This window comes from Heptranchias perlo, chromosome 34, assembly GCF_035084215.1.
Source record: "Heptranchias perlo isolate sHepPer1 chromosome 34, sHepPer1.hap1, whole genome shotgun sequence".
Classification (NCBI taxonomy): domain Eukaryota; kingdom Metazoa; phylum Chordata; class Chondrichthyes; order Hexanchiformes; family Hexanchidae; genus Heptranchias; species Heptranchias perlo.
The window spans coordinates 15,112,010-15,130,443 of NC_090358.1; the positions used below are offsets into that span (position 1 = coordinate 15,112,010).

At 41.0% G+C, this 18,434-nt stretch overlaps 1 protein-coding gene across 1 annotated transcript in view; it reads left to right on the forward strand.

Moving 5' to 3' along the window:
* The window catches only part of cep152 (centrosomal protein 152), a 62,910-nt gene that overhangs the window by 21,778 nt on the left and 22,698 nt on the right, over nt 1-18,434 (forward strand). The window contains exons 9-19 of the mRNA XM_067971489.1: nt 3,622-3,822; nt 4,247-4,394; nt 4,788-4,879; nt 5,511-5,674; nt 6,740-6,950; nt 8,287-8,415; nt 8,531-8,661; nt 8,907-9,035; nt 11,733-11,868; nt 13,737-13,928; nt 15,829-16,119. Of these exons, the coding sequence (XP_067827590.1) occupies nt 3,622-3,822; nt 4,247-4,394; nt 4,788-4,879; nt 5,511-5,674; nt 6,740-6,950; nt 8,287-8,415; nt 8,531-8,661; nt 8,907-9,035; nt 11,733-11,868; nt 13,737-13,928; nt 15,829-16,119 (1,824 nt within the window). The remainder of the gene's footprint in view (nt 1-3,621; nt 3,823-4,246; nt 4,395-4,787; nt 4,880-5,510; nt 5,675-6,739; nt 6,951-8,286; nt 8,416-8,530; nt 8,662-8,906; nt 9,036-11,732; nt 11,869-13,736; nt 13,929-15,828; nt 16,120-18,434) is intronic.

An 18,434-nucleotide genomic window follows, 5' to 3' on the forward strand; every position in this document is an offset into this window, starting at 1 on the left:
CAAGCATAAAGAATATTGCTTTTCCAGGTTTATGTACTCTATGCATTTCCATATCTATACACCATTGGGCTTTCAAAATTAAACTAAGCACTTACTTCAGATCTCAAATCAGTTTAACTGAATAATGATTGACCTTTCATATTTTGGCAATTTTACCTTTGTTACTGAATAAAAGCTGTATTTTTGATATGTGGATAAATTCTTTTCCTCAAGACAATGGAACTCGGTTGTCAAACAATTCAGCATAAAGACATGCCCCTTGCAGCTTAATCTTTATCCCAGAAAATAGTTTCAAAGATGGAGGAGAATTTCCTGGTACACTGGATGCCTGGACACAGCGAATATTGGAAAATCGAGCAGCTCGGCACATGCCTATAAAGGAATCTGCTAGATTTTTCCTTCTATTAAATCAGATAGTTCCTTTACGGGTGTGCGCAGTAACTCACCTGACTTTGATATTTGCTTCACCAGGCAATCTAGTACACCTGGGCACAGAACCAGGAACATCTCCCCTGATGTTTAAAGGAATACAATATTAATAATTTTAGTTTGCGGTGTTGATATATGTAATGGTGGAATCATGCAGTTTGTCACAAGTTGAATTATAAAATGGAGTAAATAGAACATAGGAACAGGAGTAGGCCTTTCAGCCCCTCGAGCCCGCTCCGCCAATTGATAAGATCATAGCTGATCTGTGATCTAACTCCATATACCTGCCTTTAGTCCATATCCCTTAATACCTTTGGTTGGCAAAAAGCTATCTATCTCAGATTTAAAATGAGCAATTCAGCTAGGATCAATTGCCGTTTGCGGAAGAAAGTTGCAAACTTCTACCACCCTTTTTGTGTAGAAGTGTTTTCTAATCTCACTCCTGAAAGGTCTGGCTCTAATTTTTAGACTGTGCCCCCCCCCCCCACCCCCAGTCCTAGAATCCCCAACCAGCAGAAATAGTTTCTCTCTATCCATCCTATCTGTTCCCCTTAATATCTTATAAACTTCGATCAGATCACCGCTTAACCTTCTAAACTCTAGAGAATACAACCCCAATTTGTGTAATCTCTCCTTGTAACTTAACCCTTGAAGTCCGGGTATCGTTCTAGTAAACCTACGCTGCACTCCCTCCAAGGCCAGTATGTCCTTCCGAAGGTGCGGTGCCCAGAACTGCTCACAGTACTCCAGGTGCGGTCTAACCAGGGTTTTGTACAGCTGCAGCATAACTTCTGCCCCCTTGTACTCTAGTCCTCTAGATATAAAGGCCAGCATTCCATTAGCCTTATTGATTATTTTCTGCACCTGTTCATGACACTTCAATGATCTATGTACCTGAACCCCCAAGTCCCTTTGGACATCCACTGTTTTTAACTTTTTACCATTTAGGAAGTACCCTGTTCTATCCTTTTTTGATCCAAAGTGGATGACCTCACATTTGCCTACATTGAATTCCATTTGCCACAGTTTTTCCCATTCACCTAATCTATCAATATTGCTTTGTAATTTTATGTTTTCATCTACACTGCTTACAATGCCACCAATCTTCGTGTCATCGGCAAACTTAGATATGAGACTTTCTATGCCTTCATCTAAGGATCTGTGCCATTTTTTTGCCTTTTTGTATGCCCTTTCCTTATGTCTTATACTGTCCCTTACCTCTTTAGTTGTCCATGGCTGTTCTTTTTGGCAAGTAGAGTTCCTGCCCCTTGGGTATAAATCGGTTCTGTAGCACGTTAAATGTTTCTTTAAACATTTCCCACTGATCATCAGTCGTTTTACCCATTAACAGATTTGCCCAGTTTACTGTGGACAGTCTCTGTCTCATCCCATTGAAGTCAGCCTTACCCAAGTCTAGAATCTTAGCAGCTGATTGATTTTTTTCCCCTTTCAAACACTACCTTGAATTCGATCATGTCATGATCGCTATTGGATAGATGTTCACGCACAGTTAAGCTGTTAACTAAATCTGGCTCATTACTCATTACTAAATCTAGTATGGCTTGCCCCCTTGTTGCCTCTAACGGGATTGCTTATTTTGTCCTGCGTGTTGTGTGAGCTACCTGTACAGTTGCAATGTGCAAAATGGTGATTAAATTATATAGTATAAGTGTCAGCTTGGCTCAGTTGAAAGCATTGTCATTTGTGGGTTCAAGTCTCACTACAGAACTTGAGCAAATAATGAGGGAGTGCTATATTGTCTGAAATGTTGCCCTTCAGATGTGACATTAAACTGAGGCTCTGCCTTGTTCAGGTAGATGTTAAAAATCCCGTGGCACTTGAAGGAGCAGGCAGTTTTCCTAGTATCTTAACCAACATTCCTCCCTCAACCAACTCTTTTTTTAAAAAAAATCAGACTAACTGGACATTAATTTCATTGCAGTTTGTGGGACTTTGTGGTGGCAAAATGGTTGCTGCTTTCACCTACATAGCAACAGTGACTGCACTTCAAACATAATTAATAGTATGTGAGGCACAATGTAAATGTAAATTTTCTCTCTTTTGTCTTTGTCCATAGAATTCTCAGAATCATCATAAAATAGTGTTCGCAAGACTTCTTTTGTATTTTTCTTATTTTATTGGTGAGGGTTGTTAGTGATGGGAAGTGGAACATTTTCCATTTCAGGCACCCAATGTCAGTGTAGCACTTTAGGTAAGTATAGCACTGCAAGATTCAGAGGAAAGCCCCCTTTCCTCTACCCATCATGTGCACCAGCCCAACCTCACAACACTAGCCAATACTGCACCAGAGTCATTTCGTTCCATTTTCCATGCCAACACGCCATCCTCAGACCTGATTGAATGAGATAGCTAACTAATGCCAAATTAGGGGCAGTTTTATGCTGTATGCCCATGCCCACTAAGAACTGGATTGAGATTGCCCAAACGCATTTCACATAGGACCCTTACAGCTGGCAGGTAGACGAGACTGACTGGTCTGGGCTGGATTTGAGCCAAGGTTCCAGAGGTGAAAATGCTAACCCATTGCACTTTTAAAAAAATTAACATGCTATATACACTATTTTGGAAGCATTTTGACTTTATAAGCTTATAAATATTTGCTGATATTTCTAGTACTGATCTCTTATTGCATGCAAAAAAAATCATCTTGTGGACTGTTACTTGAGTAACCAATTTGTAGTTGTGCATTTTGCTTGAAATAACTCTAGGTATGGGCATAGACCCTTGTGTATGTTTTCTGTGATTCAGCAATAAAATTAAAGTAATTATGAATTGGAACTAGATTATCTCTTTGAGTTTAATGTATTTTATAGCAGCTATTATAAGTTGACAACTTCATAACTAATGGGTGTTCAAGCATCAGTCTTGAGTAACTTCCACGCTTGATTGCCTTTATTAGAAGATTTCATCAGTTTTTGACTGGCTACATTTATGGTGAGGGCATCTTTGAAAGGGGCTAGAGGAAGAGTTGGAACTTGTACTGCCCCACAGGAGCACATCTATGCTATTCTTGAGTGGTGATGATCAGTCAAATAACAGGAACCATGCTCAAAATCTTCTGGCTGTATTACATTAACTGAATTTAGCTTGGTTTCTATGAATCTGAATTATGATTGTATTCTCAGTTTTAATTATGCATGTTAAGGGCATATTCCTTGGCTCTCTGTGCAGACCCTGAAGAACCAGAAGATTGCTGAGGCAGCCATGGACAGTATGCAACAGCAACTATCGGAGCTACGTCGCTCAGAATCTCTCACTCGTACCAGAGAGCAGCATGAGAATGTCATTAGTGCACTTAAACAAAAAAATGAGGAATCTATCTTAGCAATGCAGCAGACACTTGATGCAACTAGTATTGCTTTGGAAGAACAGGTTAGAATCTGGCATATTTGATTGTGAATAGTGTTCGTTTTTATACTGCACTGATGTTACACTTATTGTATAGGTCTACCTATAGATATAGCTGTCAACTGCTCAAAAAATGCATTTTAAAAAGCTATGAATACATAGAAGCTAGGGTGGCAACAAGCATAATTGAAGGGAATATTTTCCAGTGAAGGGGCTCCAAAAAAAAGGGCAGTAACATCAAACCTGAATGATGTCAACTAGAACATAGTGACATGCTTGTATTGAATTCCTAAACATTGCATTATTTTGAAAAGTTTAATAAAGGGGATTAAATTGTATGTGTGTTGTGCTGTGCTGAGTATTGTGTGCTCTACAGTTTAAAATACAAAATGTGAATAAACATTTTTTTTTTCCCTTTTCTTTCTCCTCGTCCTCCTCCTTCTGACAGAAAGAGAATTCTAAGCGACTTGAGGAACTAGTTAAACAATTGCAACAACAACAGGAAGAAGCCAAGTTGGAGAAAGCAGAAATAATTAATGGCCTGACTAAAAGTTTAGAAGCAAGTCAGCAGCAGTGCAGAGATTTACTGCAAACAGGTTAGGAACCCATCAATCAACTTACTTAAGTAAATACAGTATCAAAACTGCAATCTAATATTTTTTGTGGAGGAGTTTATCTCCTTTTCTGTCAGTCACCATTTTTGATGATTTTTCTCACTTGTAGCCAGACCACATTTCCCAGGAAGTATGAACTACAGGGATAAAAGTGATGGCCTATTGTCACAACTGTTGCCATACCTGACTCAGAGATGGTATGGAGTTTGTTTGGGACAATGAAGCCTCATGAAACTCTGACACATTTGCTAGGTGCCACAACAATCTTGTGGAACACAGCCTCCAACCCATGATACATTCTTAAACCAGTGACAGAGTAAGTATTATTTTAAATGTTAAGTTCCAGCACCGTAAACTATATTGTGTGTGTTTCAGGTTCAATGCAGGAGATCACTCAACTTCGGATCCAACTTCAGCAAGTTCAGTCTGCCAAGAACATCAGTGACAACATGAACAAGGCTTTACAGGTCAGCATGATATCATTACTTATACTTCAGAGAGTAATATCTTCTAGAACTCTGAATTAATGTTTTTGATTACTAATGTATCTGGGTAAGCTTTTATATCCGTAGTGTGGATTTGATATTCTATATATTTGAATGTTCAGATGGAATTAAATTTCTGGAGATGGGGAAAAAAGATCAAGAATAGTTGAAAGAATTGATAAAGAAAAGGATGATACAAATGAACAAAAATGTAAAGAAAGAAATAATTTAAGAAAAATCATATAAGGCAATTGTACTTTGTTTCTTTAGACTTTAGCACTTATTCGAAGAGCCCACTGGACTCTACTTTTGGTTTGAAAGCGGGGCACTGCTCTCGTTTGATGGACTGTATGTGGAACCGTAATTTATTGAAACACGACTTGTTGATATGAAATTTGTGCTTTTTTGTTTATTTTGTATTTTTCATGTTCTTGGGTACTTTGGCGTTCTAATGCTGAAAATGTGCCAAATTGAATTAACTATTTGCTTTCCTCTACTTTGGATTTACATCCTTCCACTGTTTCCAAATTAACCCCTTGAATGCAAAATGTTTTCTCTCTCCCCTCAAATTCTGTGTAAAATGAATTAGTAATAACTTATTTATCCTTTTTAGGAAGAGCTGGCTGACTTGAAGGAACAGATTACTCTTTATGAATCTGCTGCTAAGATTGATGTTCTTATTAAGCAAGCACCAGGAGAATCAGAACTTCCATTATCAGATTCCTACATGGACCTCGGTATCAAGAATGGGAACTGGAAAATGCCCAGGTTCCAGAGGTAGAAACTGAACTGGCCTTAAATTGGTAGTACTTATAAAGTGACAAAAAAAAGTTTGGCATGTATTTTTTCATATTCCAGTACATACGAATTATGAGTAAGAACTATAACAACAAGCAGTTCAATTCAGTCAGATATGAGAATCTCTTGTAGCCTTATTTGTTGTGGAAAGTTCATTGAAAATGTAATTCAAAAGAATTTCTCTTCAAATTTTATTGATTTTACAGTTCATTGATCAAAATGCAGAATTGTCAGTAGCAGTAGTGTAGAACTCTCATATCTTTAAGTACACTAATATGAAGATTTATGATTAGGGTTTATGATTAGGATTTGTTGGCAGCTGATGAATGGGAGTGAACCGAATAAGGAGCATTGCAAAATCAACTTCTTCTCCCTTCAGTTTATATGGGATAGGGCCCAGAACTTCATTAGTCAGCCAGCTACAGTCTTTGTATTTTATTGCATATCATATTATCCAATTTTTAAAATCCTTTTCCACAAAGAATCTTGCAGCATCCATATTTATATTTTTTCTCTTTTAAAGATTCATCATTGTGCTATGGAGTTTTGGGATGTAAATGATGTAATTATGTTTATTGAACTTGGCTGTTTTACTATTAAGATGGTGCATTCATCAATAATCATATTTGAAGTTTTAACTTATGTTTTGAAGTGGACATGTTGCCATCTTTACAATGAACAAAAAATTATGATTAATGCTCTTTTTTCTGACTTGCAATAAATAGAGAATAATGACTCTCTGGAAGTCAACACTAGGCAGGAGTCTCATTTGTGATTTCTGTTAACATAACTTGCAGGAACAAAGATCAAATTGTTTAAAACAGATGTTCCACCTAGAAGTGGGTAACCATTTGGGTTCCAGTAGTTTTTGTTTAGGTAGATTTTGTTTCTGTAATGGCTAAGGACAAAATTGTGCAAATGTTCCAGTCTTTAGACTAGAAAACTTTAGCTATGAGGAGAGTTTTGGGGAGGGCTAAGCAAGATACCTGGGAGGTGATGATTTTTATTTACCTTTTCTTCCGTGCTCTCTACCCCCTCTCTAAGCACAATGCGTCAGGGAGGTGCGGATAAGACGTTGTCTAAAGATGAGATGATACTAGACCTGAAGGCTGAACTGGAACGTTCATTGAGCAGCATCAGAACAAAACGTCATCAAGTGGCTCAGCTACAGAATGAAACTAAAGAAAGTCAAAGGCAAATAGCTCAACTAAAGGAGCTATTAGAAAATACTGAAAAAATGGCAAGAAGTCATGAGGTCAGTTGTCAGGTTGATTCTATTTTAAATGTGTAATATTTGATAACTAAGAAATGGTTATGCACTTAGTTTAGTTGACCCACTAACAAAATTATACAAGAGGAAAATGTAATTGCTTCAATTCACTGGCCATTTAACTGAGTGCAGTAATGCTTTCGTAACTAAATTCATGCCTAATTTATAAAGTTTGATTATTTTTCTGCCATTAGTTCATAAAGAGGATTGGAAGTCTCCAATTGGCTGAATCCCTTTTTTGCCTCATTTGGAACTAAATTTTCTAAGGAGTCCATTTGAGCTTGCATTTCTACTTTAACTGCCCCTTTTCCCCCAAGCTATTTTCATCTGTTGCTATATACTATTCTTTTTATTTGTCAGACTTTTACATTGGTTTACGCATTGTCGTAGCATTGCCTTTTTTTGCCCCTAAAGCCTTTATACATACCTTCATCACCTCCAGACTCATCTTCTACCCTCCATAAACTCCAACTTGTCCAAAATTCTTCTGCCTATATCCTGTCTCACAATAATCCTACTCATCCTCACTGATCTGTATTGGCTCTCTGTTCCCCAGTGTATTAAATTTAAAATGCTTGTCCACAAATTCCTCCATTACCTTGCCCCACCATTTCTCTGCAATTCCCTTGAGCCCTAAATCCTATCCAGAATGCGCCTTTCCGTGCAGTCCCTTCATGCCACCATTGGTGACAGAACCTTCAGCCACCTTGGTCCTACATGCCAGAACTCCCTCTTTAAATCCCTCTGCCTTCCAACTTTAGAAAAGCCATCCTAACCTGGCTTGACGTCCATTTATCTTAGTTAAGTTTGTTTGTGAAGTGTCTTGGTACATTTTTTTACATTAAAGGCATGTTGGATTCTCTACACTTTGCTTGGTATGATAGTAGGAACACACATTGTTACTGTGAGTCAGATGACGTGGCTATATATACTGCCCTTGTGTTGCACACTTAGAAAACTGATTTCTTTTGATTGATTGATTGATTTATTTATTTGTCGTCATTTTGCTCTTCCCTTCAGCATTCTTGAGTAGCAGGGCTTCTTTTCCATAAATTTCAATCCAGCTCTGTTCTTGGATTTTTTTTTTGGTAGTTTTCAATAATCAAGCTCTCTCCAACCTTCTCCTTCTCATACTTATGTGCAATCAGCAAGTCATTGATAGTGAAAGTTTGTTTGGAAACACGACTTAACTGTGAAAGAAACTAATTAACATTGGATCATCAGATTTTTTTTCACTTGTCATAATATTGTATTCACCAAATCAGCTATTGTTAGAAGACCACGTGAAGCTACATAACTGAATTTGATTGTGTGCATTCAGGTGAGGGCCAGCACATTAGAAAAACAGCTGGAAGCAGTAGGACCCTGCTCATCTGCATCTGAAAAGGCTCTTCGAGAAGAAGTTGAAAGACTTCAATGCAAGCCTCAGGTTCTACTCAAAGAAATTGAGGTGAAAATTGAATTCCTGCTCAAAATGTAACTCTTAAATGGGTGCACAATCAGATTAATGTGCTTCTTGATTTCATCCCTATTTTAAAAGCAAAAACTTCTGCTTTCTTATTTAGGAAAAACAACAGCAGATTGAAAAACTTACTGGTAGTGAGAAGCAATTTAAAGAAGCAAACCAGGAATTATATAATGAGATGCGTCAGATGATCCAGGACTTTGATCAGGATAAGCAAGAGGCAATTGACAGGTACAATGTGAAACTATTAATTGAATGACTTGGTCAATGGCATATAAGACAAAAGAGATCTTGCGTTTTAATGGAGTACAATTACTCAGCTTTTAATGGTTCGTGTACTTCAGTTCAATTACAACATGTGTAGTTAAGAGAATTTGCGCATCAGTCTTAATGCATTTGGACCTTTACTTTGATGTGAGTGGTACAAAAAAAGCAACTTGTTCTTATGTTTTTTTTTGTGTGATGTATTACTGAAGATGCGAGAGAATACATCAGCAACATCATGAGGATTCCAAATGTCGACTCCAGCAGGAGCTTCTGGAGCAGCATGAATTGGAGAAAGCTCAACTGACTCAGTTTTATAAACAGCAGATCACACAATTGGAGTGAGTTTGTGATAGAATTAACTCTGTAAAGCTTTTCTGTCTAATTAATTTGAATTAAGACTCGGGGTCAAAATTCTGTTGAGTTTTATAAACCAATGTTGTCCAATAGAAATCACTAACCAACCGCAGGTGTGGCTCTGGCAACACTATTTTAGTCACATGCACTAATTTTAGTGGAAAACTTTACCTATACTTACACAATACAGGTAAATGTACTTCACGTATATATTTATTTAACAAGCATCTCGCACCATTCAGCAATCAAGGAAGCAAAGCACTCAACGATCAAAAGACACTCGCTCGTTCTGCTTTTCATTTTACCAATAAATGTACAAAAAAGCTTAAAGCACACATGCATACGCTGTCTAAAAAGGAGTATTGACATCACGGGCTCGAATTTAGCAGGCCTGCGGGTTCCCAGCGGGTGGTCCTCCGGGAGCGTCGAAAACGCGAACGGCGAAATTAGTGGGTTGCCCACGCGATCGTAGCAGGCAATCCACTAATAGGATCCAATTACCTGCTCCTCCGGGGTCCACGGCGCTGGCCTGCGCGTCGGTCGGGCTGCGCATGCGCAGTACGATCTGTCAGCTGGAGGCTCTCTAGTTAAAGGGGCAGTCCTCCACTGACAGATGCTGCAACCAATGGGACAAATTGCAGCATGGAGCAGCCCAGGGGGAAAGCTGCTCCCAGTTTAATGATGCCTCACCCCAGCTATCATCAGATGGGGTGAGGAGGAGGGGGAGGACACAGATCTTCCCCCCGGCGGGCGGGAGGAAGCGGCCTGCCTCTGCCACCAAGAAGGCCTGGCTCGAGGTGGCAGAGGGGGTCACCTGCGCCACCAACATATGGCCCACCTGCATACAGTGCAGGAGGCGCTGCAATGACCGCAGTAGGTCCGCCACAGTGAGAACACGAAGTCTTTCCCCTACACTCCGTCTGCCACAACACTGCCCCCACCCCAAATCTCCTTCGGCACCGCCAACACTATTCTGTCACATCACCCTTCATGCCCACTCACACCCCATCCTCATCTTACCTCCACCTACTCACCTCGCCAGTACTCATCCTGCCACTAACACGCGACCCAATCCTCATACAATCTCATGGCTCCATCCCATACTCACCCTCTCGTGCATCTCCCTCACGGCCAGCCTCACTCAACCTGCCACCACCTGTGCTGCAGCCACAGGGCATGCATCACATATGTGCAGTAGGCAGGGTAAGGCAAACGTCTCGTCAGCATGAAGGGGGTGCACAAGGGTGTCTGAGGGTTTTTTCATGGGTGTTACCCATATTGAATTTCAGAGCCACAAACAGCACACATTATATTGACACCACCACTGCCATGTCTCCGCGAATCCTGTCCATTGTGTCCAATTACGCCCGCTCCTGGGTATCACTATGAGGACCCACCACTGATGCCACCCATCGTGTTACTGCAGAGTAGGTGCAGGTGTATTTGCAGGGCTCGTCCGCGCAGACGACTGAGAGACATCGGCGATGTAGCCGGCTGCACCCTGGAAGGATGCGGAGGAGAAGGTGTGGAGGACAGTGGTGACTTTGCCAGCGACAGGTAAGCAGTTGGTGCTGGGGCCAGCCAGGAGCAGCTCGGCATGAAAGAGGCTGCAGATCTCCACGACTACATGTCGACCGAATCTGCGCCTCCGTGTGCACTTCTGCTCGGAGAGTTCCGGGGAGCTGCGCCTCGGTCTGTGGACCCTGTGGCGAGGGTAGTGCCCTCTGCGACACGTCTCTCTCTGCGGTAGCCCTCCCTCCTGCTGTGCAGGTGGGCGTGCAACCACACCGTGTTGGGGGGATCCACGTCTCTGCGGCGGACGGCGTGGACTGCGAGGCTGCTGGTGCTGGTCATGCTCTTCGTCCTCCGAGGGTGTCCACACACCACCCAACTGGCAGGTGTTGGTCTGAGGGGTTGTGCAGGGTAGGTGTGTGGGTCCTCGGACTGGGGCTGCGGTTTCGTGTCGGTCTGTCCTCTGGCTTGGCCGGGGGGTGGTGGGGGGCAGGGGTTGCCCTATGTGACGCGGTGGCCTCCTGCGTGGGTGAGGGCTCTCCCCCGTGGAGCGCACCTTGGCACCTGCCACAGGCTGCTGGCTGCAACACGCCTGGTTTGAAGGGTCCTGTTTCCCCCAGTGTGGGAAACTGACTGCTTTGAACGTAAAATCCCACACTTCCTCTTTTGACAGCTGCTTCAGCTCATTAACTGACCACAACGAGCAAGTTAAGTGCTCTCAAGTGGAACCCCGCTGGCTTTAATTGCCTGCGGGATTCCCACCAGCGGGGCTTTCGCGCGCAGCCCCGCACGTCAGCGCGGTACCCGGAAGTGGCCGGGATTTCGTCCGAATCCGGTCACGTGATCGGAGATCGCGATTTTCGGGGCCCCCCCGCTGGAAACCCGCAGGTAACCCGACCCTAAAATCGAGCCCCACGTGTCCAATGACAAGTGCCTTCATTTTTTTTATTTACTAATCAGAAATGCAATTCATCACATATACAAAAAAGTACAAAAATGGACATAAACTAAATCTCCCAGCATTCAAAATAAGTCAGTATGAATGTGTACATGCAATATAACAAACCCTGAACCAGGTGCATACAGGTTTGCAACCGATGAAACGCTATCTTTCTCTACGCGTATTTTCACTGGACCAATTTGCTATTTTTTCCTTTTTCGTGCATTAGAAATCACCTGGATCAACTGAATCACGAGATGTCTGGAGTGCAGGAGTGCTACATTACCATCTGTAAGGAAAAGGACTCCTTGGAGAGCAGATTAAGAGAGGAAATGTCCCTCAAATTAAAAACAACAGAACAGGAAGTTAGTACTTAACATGAAAAAACATTTTTCATTCATGTTCAATGGATTTGTTGCATGTCCCCACTTGGGGTGGGAAATCATAAGGTGCCTGTTCATTTTGAGACTTGAGAGACAACCTTGCATGGTATTCCCCATCCTACACTATAACTACGTTTACACTGCACAAGCCTCATGCTAGTGCCACTAGTTCTCAAAGTCCAGATCTCATACCACTGGCTGAATGTTGAATGTAAAATTCCAGGCTCACTAAAACCAGCTGTTGGGAGGACACATTTTAGCAGGTCTTCTGGCTGATGGTTTTAATGGGCCCCATCAGTTTTACCTTTGACTTGCATACATTGCACAAGACCCATGCTTTGGGAGCCAGCGGCACTAGTGTGGTCTTGTACAATGTAAAAGCAGTTTGCACGCTTGGTCAGGTGACTATCTTTTAATTCTTTTTCTCCTACCATTAATACCAGTTAGAATGTGCCTGGTCCATCAGAAAAGAAAGATGTCCTAAGTTCTGCATGTTTTCAAATCCCTGTTACTACTTTGTACTTGTGCTTTATTGAAGGGGAAGGCACATGAAGCAAAGTTAGATGCAGAGTAGAGTTCCAGTAATGACCATAATCCAAAAAAAATCTGGTGGTATAAATAGAATTACCAGAGTGACTAGTTATTGCAGTCAGTTACAACACTGTCCTTTTACCTCTAAAATCTGGGTTCAAATTTAGCCCTATTTGATGGGTTAAAAATCTTTCTGAATAAAGATCCTGAATTAAACCAATTTGGGGAGGTATCATTCCAGCTTCTATTGGTTTCTTATCTACTGCACCAACTGTCAATCCTCAGATCGGTGACGTCTGCTGTGAGAAATAGAAATGCCCCACTGGAGCAATAGAGCAGTGTTTTGCAAACTTAACTGTGTGGGGTACCCCTGCAAATATTTCCATGCACATGGGAATCCCTGAAGACATTGGCACACTCCTAGGGACTCTCTTTTTCTTAACTTTAAAAAGACAGTGTCAGCCATCCAAAGGACAACAATGCTGTCACTGCATTAAAACGTTTTAGTATACAACAACAGAAATAATGTACTAAATACAAAAAAATGTAGCATTCTTGAGTCACAATGCTCATAACATACAGTATGCCCAGCTCCAAACATACAGAAAATTAATGAGCTTCTAGCCCCCTGAGATTGCCTCATGGACCCCAGTTTGAAAATCTAGCTCCTGATCGATATCAAAAATCTTGAAATCGTTGATTTTGCACAAGAGGCAGAAGCATAAAGTTACTAAAGTGGTGATTCATCTAAGTGGAAATAGCCGAATTATATCATTCGAAGATGCTGTTATGTCACACTGGTTGAACCAATTATGTCTCCTCCTTCCCACACTTCTGGTAATAACAAGAAGATTGATATTGAGGAATGTGACCGTAGTACTGTGTTAAACGCCATTTGTGCAAAGCGGCATGCTAAAATCATAAGCAAAATATACTGGTGTGTGGAACAGATCAGATGTTTTCAGAAGGCAACCCTGAAGACTCATCCAAACACAACAGAATTAGTCCCTGTTTTGTCTTTGAGGATATTTATTGCAATGTTAAGGGTTGAACATTGTGTTTTTAAAATGTTGTCTTCTTTAAATTAAAAACTTAAATATATTTATTGTTGATAGATTGATTCAGTTACACTATTGGTCAGGATCAGAGCATGCTCATCATTTTCTATTTGTATGAAATTCTAGCCCATTGATGGGGGGCCTTTTTTTTGAGTCTCAAATACATTACTGCTTAGAGAAAAATTAATATTTGCTCCTCAGTAATGTAAATGTAATTGCACTGTAGGTACAGTACAGGAAGTGTAAATTTTCATTTTTCAGATGAAAAAGACATTTTTAGAAGAAATGAAGGAGTGTTTGATTGGGCTACAGGCTGAGCTGGAAGAAAAGCACAAGGTTGCGACTGTAGCTGCAAAGGACCAATGGATGAGGGAAAAAGAAACTGATATCAAGCTGCAAGTTGAGAGGCGTGTTGTGCTGGCCAGAACACAGTGGCAAGAAGAACAACAAAAGGTGATAATATATCTTGGCGATAATATAAAAATGGTAAAAATGTAGTGCTCTGCTGAACCTTCACTGTCGCCACCATCTTAGTAATGAAGAGCTTTTAAATTTATTCTCTGCTTCATAAAATAAATCCCATGTGTGCTCAGATGTGTCTGGTGGTATTTCCTGAAGTAAAGGGTTACAAAGAAAATTATTTTTAAAAATGTGTTTTTTTTGTTTTACATTGATTGATTTATATTCTAGTAGTTGTACATTTTGCCTTCAGTATTTGCAGTTTTCTTTTTGCTCTATCTCTCTTTAGGAACATAGGAACAGGAGTAGGCCATTCAGCCCCTCGTGCCTGCTCCGCCATTTGATAAGATCATGGCTGATCTGTGATCTAACTCCATATACCTGCGTTTGGCCCATATCCCTTAATACCTTTGGTTGCCAAAAAGCTATCTATCTCAGATTTAAATTTAGCAATTGAGCTAGTATCAATTGCCGTTTGCGGAAGAGAGTTGCAAACTTCTACCACCCTTTGTGTGTAGAAATGTTTTCTAATCTCTCTCCTGAAAAGTCTGGCTCTAATTTTTAGACAGTGCCTCCTACTCCTAAAATCCCCAACCAGCGGAAATAGTTTCTCTCTATCCACCCTATCTGTTCCCCTTAATATCTTATAAACTTCGACCAGATCACCCCATAACCTTCTAAACTCTAGAAGGAAATGTTATTTCCAAACGCAGTAGATTTTTTTAAACTCAACCACAAACATTAATGGTAAAGCTTCACTAGAGTGTTACATAATTACCATCTAATCTTTTTATATTTTCTCTGAATCACTGAATTATGTAAATAATGCACCACCTTCCATTAAATGTGAGGTTGGAACGGTCTGGGTCCTAGAAGGAAAGAACTTGTATTATATAGCGCCATTCACGACCTCAGGATGTCCCAAAGCGCTTTGCAGCCAGTGAAGTACTTTTGAAGTGTATAGTCATTGTTGTAATGTAGGGAAACGCGGCAGCCAGTTTGCACACAGCAAGGTCCCACAAAGAGCAGTGAGATAATGACCAGATAAATCTGTTTTTATTGTTTTAGTGATGTTGGTTGAATAATCAATATTGGCCAAGGCACCGGGAGAACCCTCCTGCTCTTCTTCCAATAGTGCCTTGGGATCTTTTACATCCACCTGAGGGCAAACAGTGCTTCACACAATTCATTACTTTTGAAGTACAGTGACTGTTATGTAAGCAGTGGTTGTTAAAGTGTGAATTACACCTCCCCCCTCCCCCACCCAATGCAAAGAACAGAATTCCCAGTCCTGGAAATATAACTTGTGGTTTGATTTTGTCCACCAATCAACAAGCAGAAAGTTTAGTAACTCGATCACTAATTCTCTCATCCCCTGCAGCAGAACACTTCTGGTGTGTAACAGAACTCTGAGCCCAAAGAGTTAGAGTAATTCGTACTTGTAAGATGTAGCTTTTAGGAAAAGTGTCCTTCTCTGACGATGGGATAACCCAGAACAAGGAACATCTGACTGAAGCCTGACCACTTTTAGGCACTGTAACTACGAAGTTTCATATCTCCTGTTTCTTTGTCCCATCTTGAAAACAAAAAATTATTGGAGAGTGTACTTTCTAGTCAACTGTACTTTGTTAATGTTGAAATGAACTGTGCATCTTTTTGTGAATTTTATAAGTAGTGGGCTACATTGTGATGCACATGCTTCTGCCAACACAGGTTATAGGGTTACTATTCCCAGGGCTAATGTGAGGCTGAAAATCTATTTGATGCATGAAGACCAGTCTAGTCGGTTATTTAGCATAGTAGAAAGAAAATTTACCAATCTACCACTAGATGCAGGGCTGAGGACTTTTTAATTTCAAGCATTGTCGTTGCTTATTGGATTTTTTTTTGTTAGCTTAAAGACCAAGCACTACTTGCAATTGAGACAGAATGGCAGCTTCGTCTCCATAAGACCATGGAAGCTATCGAGCAAAAGACTTCATCTAAGAAAGAGCAAATTTGTCAAACTGAGCAGGCCTTTGACCGGGAAGTTTATATGTGCCAAGAATTAGAAACTCGGCTTGCTTGTCAAAATGTGACATTGAAGCAACAAGCTAAGGAGCAAAAAATAATGGCAATTGGAGAGACCTTAAAACAACTTGAACTAGAACTGCAGAAAAAGCATGAGGATAATGTGGCCAAACAGGTAAGATATAGAACAATGATGCTAGTACAGAATGTGAAAAACAATGACTTGTAGTGCTTTGGAAAGGTCAACATTTACATAATACAAGCTTTCATATAATGCTTCAACATCACTAAGTGCTCATGTAAAATTGATTACTTTGAAGTGGAGTAACTGTTCTTATACAGGCAAATGTGGCAGCCAGTTTTGTGCAGCACAATATCCCATAAACAGCAATTGGATGAATGACTGGTTATTCTGTTTTTGGTGGTGTTGGACTGAGGGGTGAATGTTGGCCAGGGCACTGAAAACAATGCCCTTTTTCCAGTAGTGGCATGGGATCTTTAACATCAGCCTGACATCCTTTCGACTCAAGCGCAAACTTACTAAACCAAGCTGACATTCTTTAGTACTTTAATTAATAAAATACTAATGAGTGCGGCTTTACAGCTACCTTCTTGCCTTTCCCTAATAACGTGTTGGTTGCAAATGTTGGTGTTGCTTTCTAGCAATCTTACAGCATTCACAAGGCCACTTTCTAACAATCTTATTGGCTGGCTGTTTGACAAAGCTCTGGGCTATTGCCAGTAAAGGCAGAATTTAACTTATACCATAATGGTTCATTGGTCGCTGATAACTATGTGACTGTATTAATGGTAACTGTTGCTCATCAATTTTGAGCACTCTGATTGTCCCTTTCCAACATTTGTAACTGAAAAATCTGTCATTCGTCCAAGGTATCCCCTATTAATTATCTTTTCTATAATAAGGAATGACAACTCAATGGCAGTGGCAACAGAATTTTGAGTTTCCTTGGGCTACAAAAAGATTTCTTCAAAAATAGAATATAAATTGGAAGAAAAGGATTCAATATTTTCTCCCCATTTATTTTAAAATTAATAGTGGTGCATAGTACAGGCAGGTGAACAATGGAATATCAGAATCTATCTATCTATCTACCTAAATAAAATAGGTCTTGCGTCTAGCAGGTTGGCCACATCTGATGGTGTCGCACATGCAAAGTGTATGTCACAAATGCACCTGATTGGCTCATATCATATTCATAAATAAGTATAAAATAAAGATTGTAATTCCCTGCAGGTTTCTACTGACCTTGCAAGCAGCTGCCAATCCAGAGAAACTTCCATGAGCAGCAGCAGTTTGCTTTTAATTGACTTCAAGATGCCATACCCTGAGTTTCTCAGATATCCTCCCTTAACCTCTGCACAGACTGATTCCTTATCCTCGGTGACTTCAATCTCCATCTCAGCTTCCCTCCCCCTCTGCTCAGAATTAACTGCCCCCCTCTCTTTCCTAAACACATCTCTCTCCACGTAAACTTTCCTGCCCATATTCACGACCAGCCCATCAACCTTGCCATCTCCCACAGCCTCTGTATTGCTATGGTCTCCATTACTGATGAGGACATCTCTGACCTCTTCCTTGTATCCTACACCACCCACATCCCCCACCCCCATCCAACGCCACTTCCTCCTGCATCCGTCCTTAGAAAATTCACTCCCTCAAGTCATTTACAACTGCAATTTGAAACTCCCAGCAGCCTAGATTAGGCCTTCCTTTCACCACATTCCTATTAAAGCTGTCAAATTTCTCAACCACTCTATCACCTCCAGCTTTTGATGCCCTCGTCCCCAACAATACCTTTCACTCTCTCTCATCCGAATTATTCCCCCACAGAACGCCCCCAATCTTCATCCACCACATCCAAGGGGCGCAGACTTGAGCGTATCTGGCTCACAACTGGTTTAGCCATACATCACCAGATCTGGCTGGACCACATCAAGCACTGTTGAGCCTCACTCTCCTCTGCAAAGCTACCCAGTATTCTAGGATTGTCCTGGACAGCAATGATGAAGCCCAGCTTTTCTCTGCTACCCGCCAATTCCTTAAACTCCTTTCCCCACCCCTCTCTATCCTCACCTCCAACAATGAGTGTGAAGAGCTCATGGACTTCTTTATCACTAAGATTGAGATCATCCATTCAACTGCCTCTGCTGCTTCTCCCTCCTCTTGCCTACCAAGCCAAGCTTCCCCCTGGCCCTAGCCCTGAACCCCCATATCTCTCTCTCTCTCTCTCTCTCTCTTTTTCTCCCATCTCTGCTTATGCCCTCTCCAAGCTCATCTCGTCCATGAAACCCTTGGCCTTAAAGATATAGTTGGATTAATACCTGCTTCTGAATATCATAACTCTGCTCCACACCACAGACTACCTCTGAGCAACGCCACAGAAGATCAGCTAGTACATATCACAAAGGCAATGACATTTTCATATCATTTGCTTTTGCTCCCTCATTTACATTGGTTGAAGGCAGCCT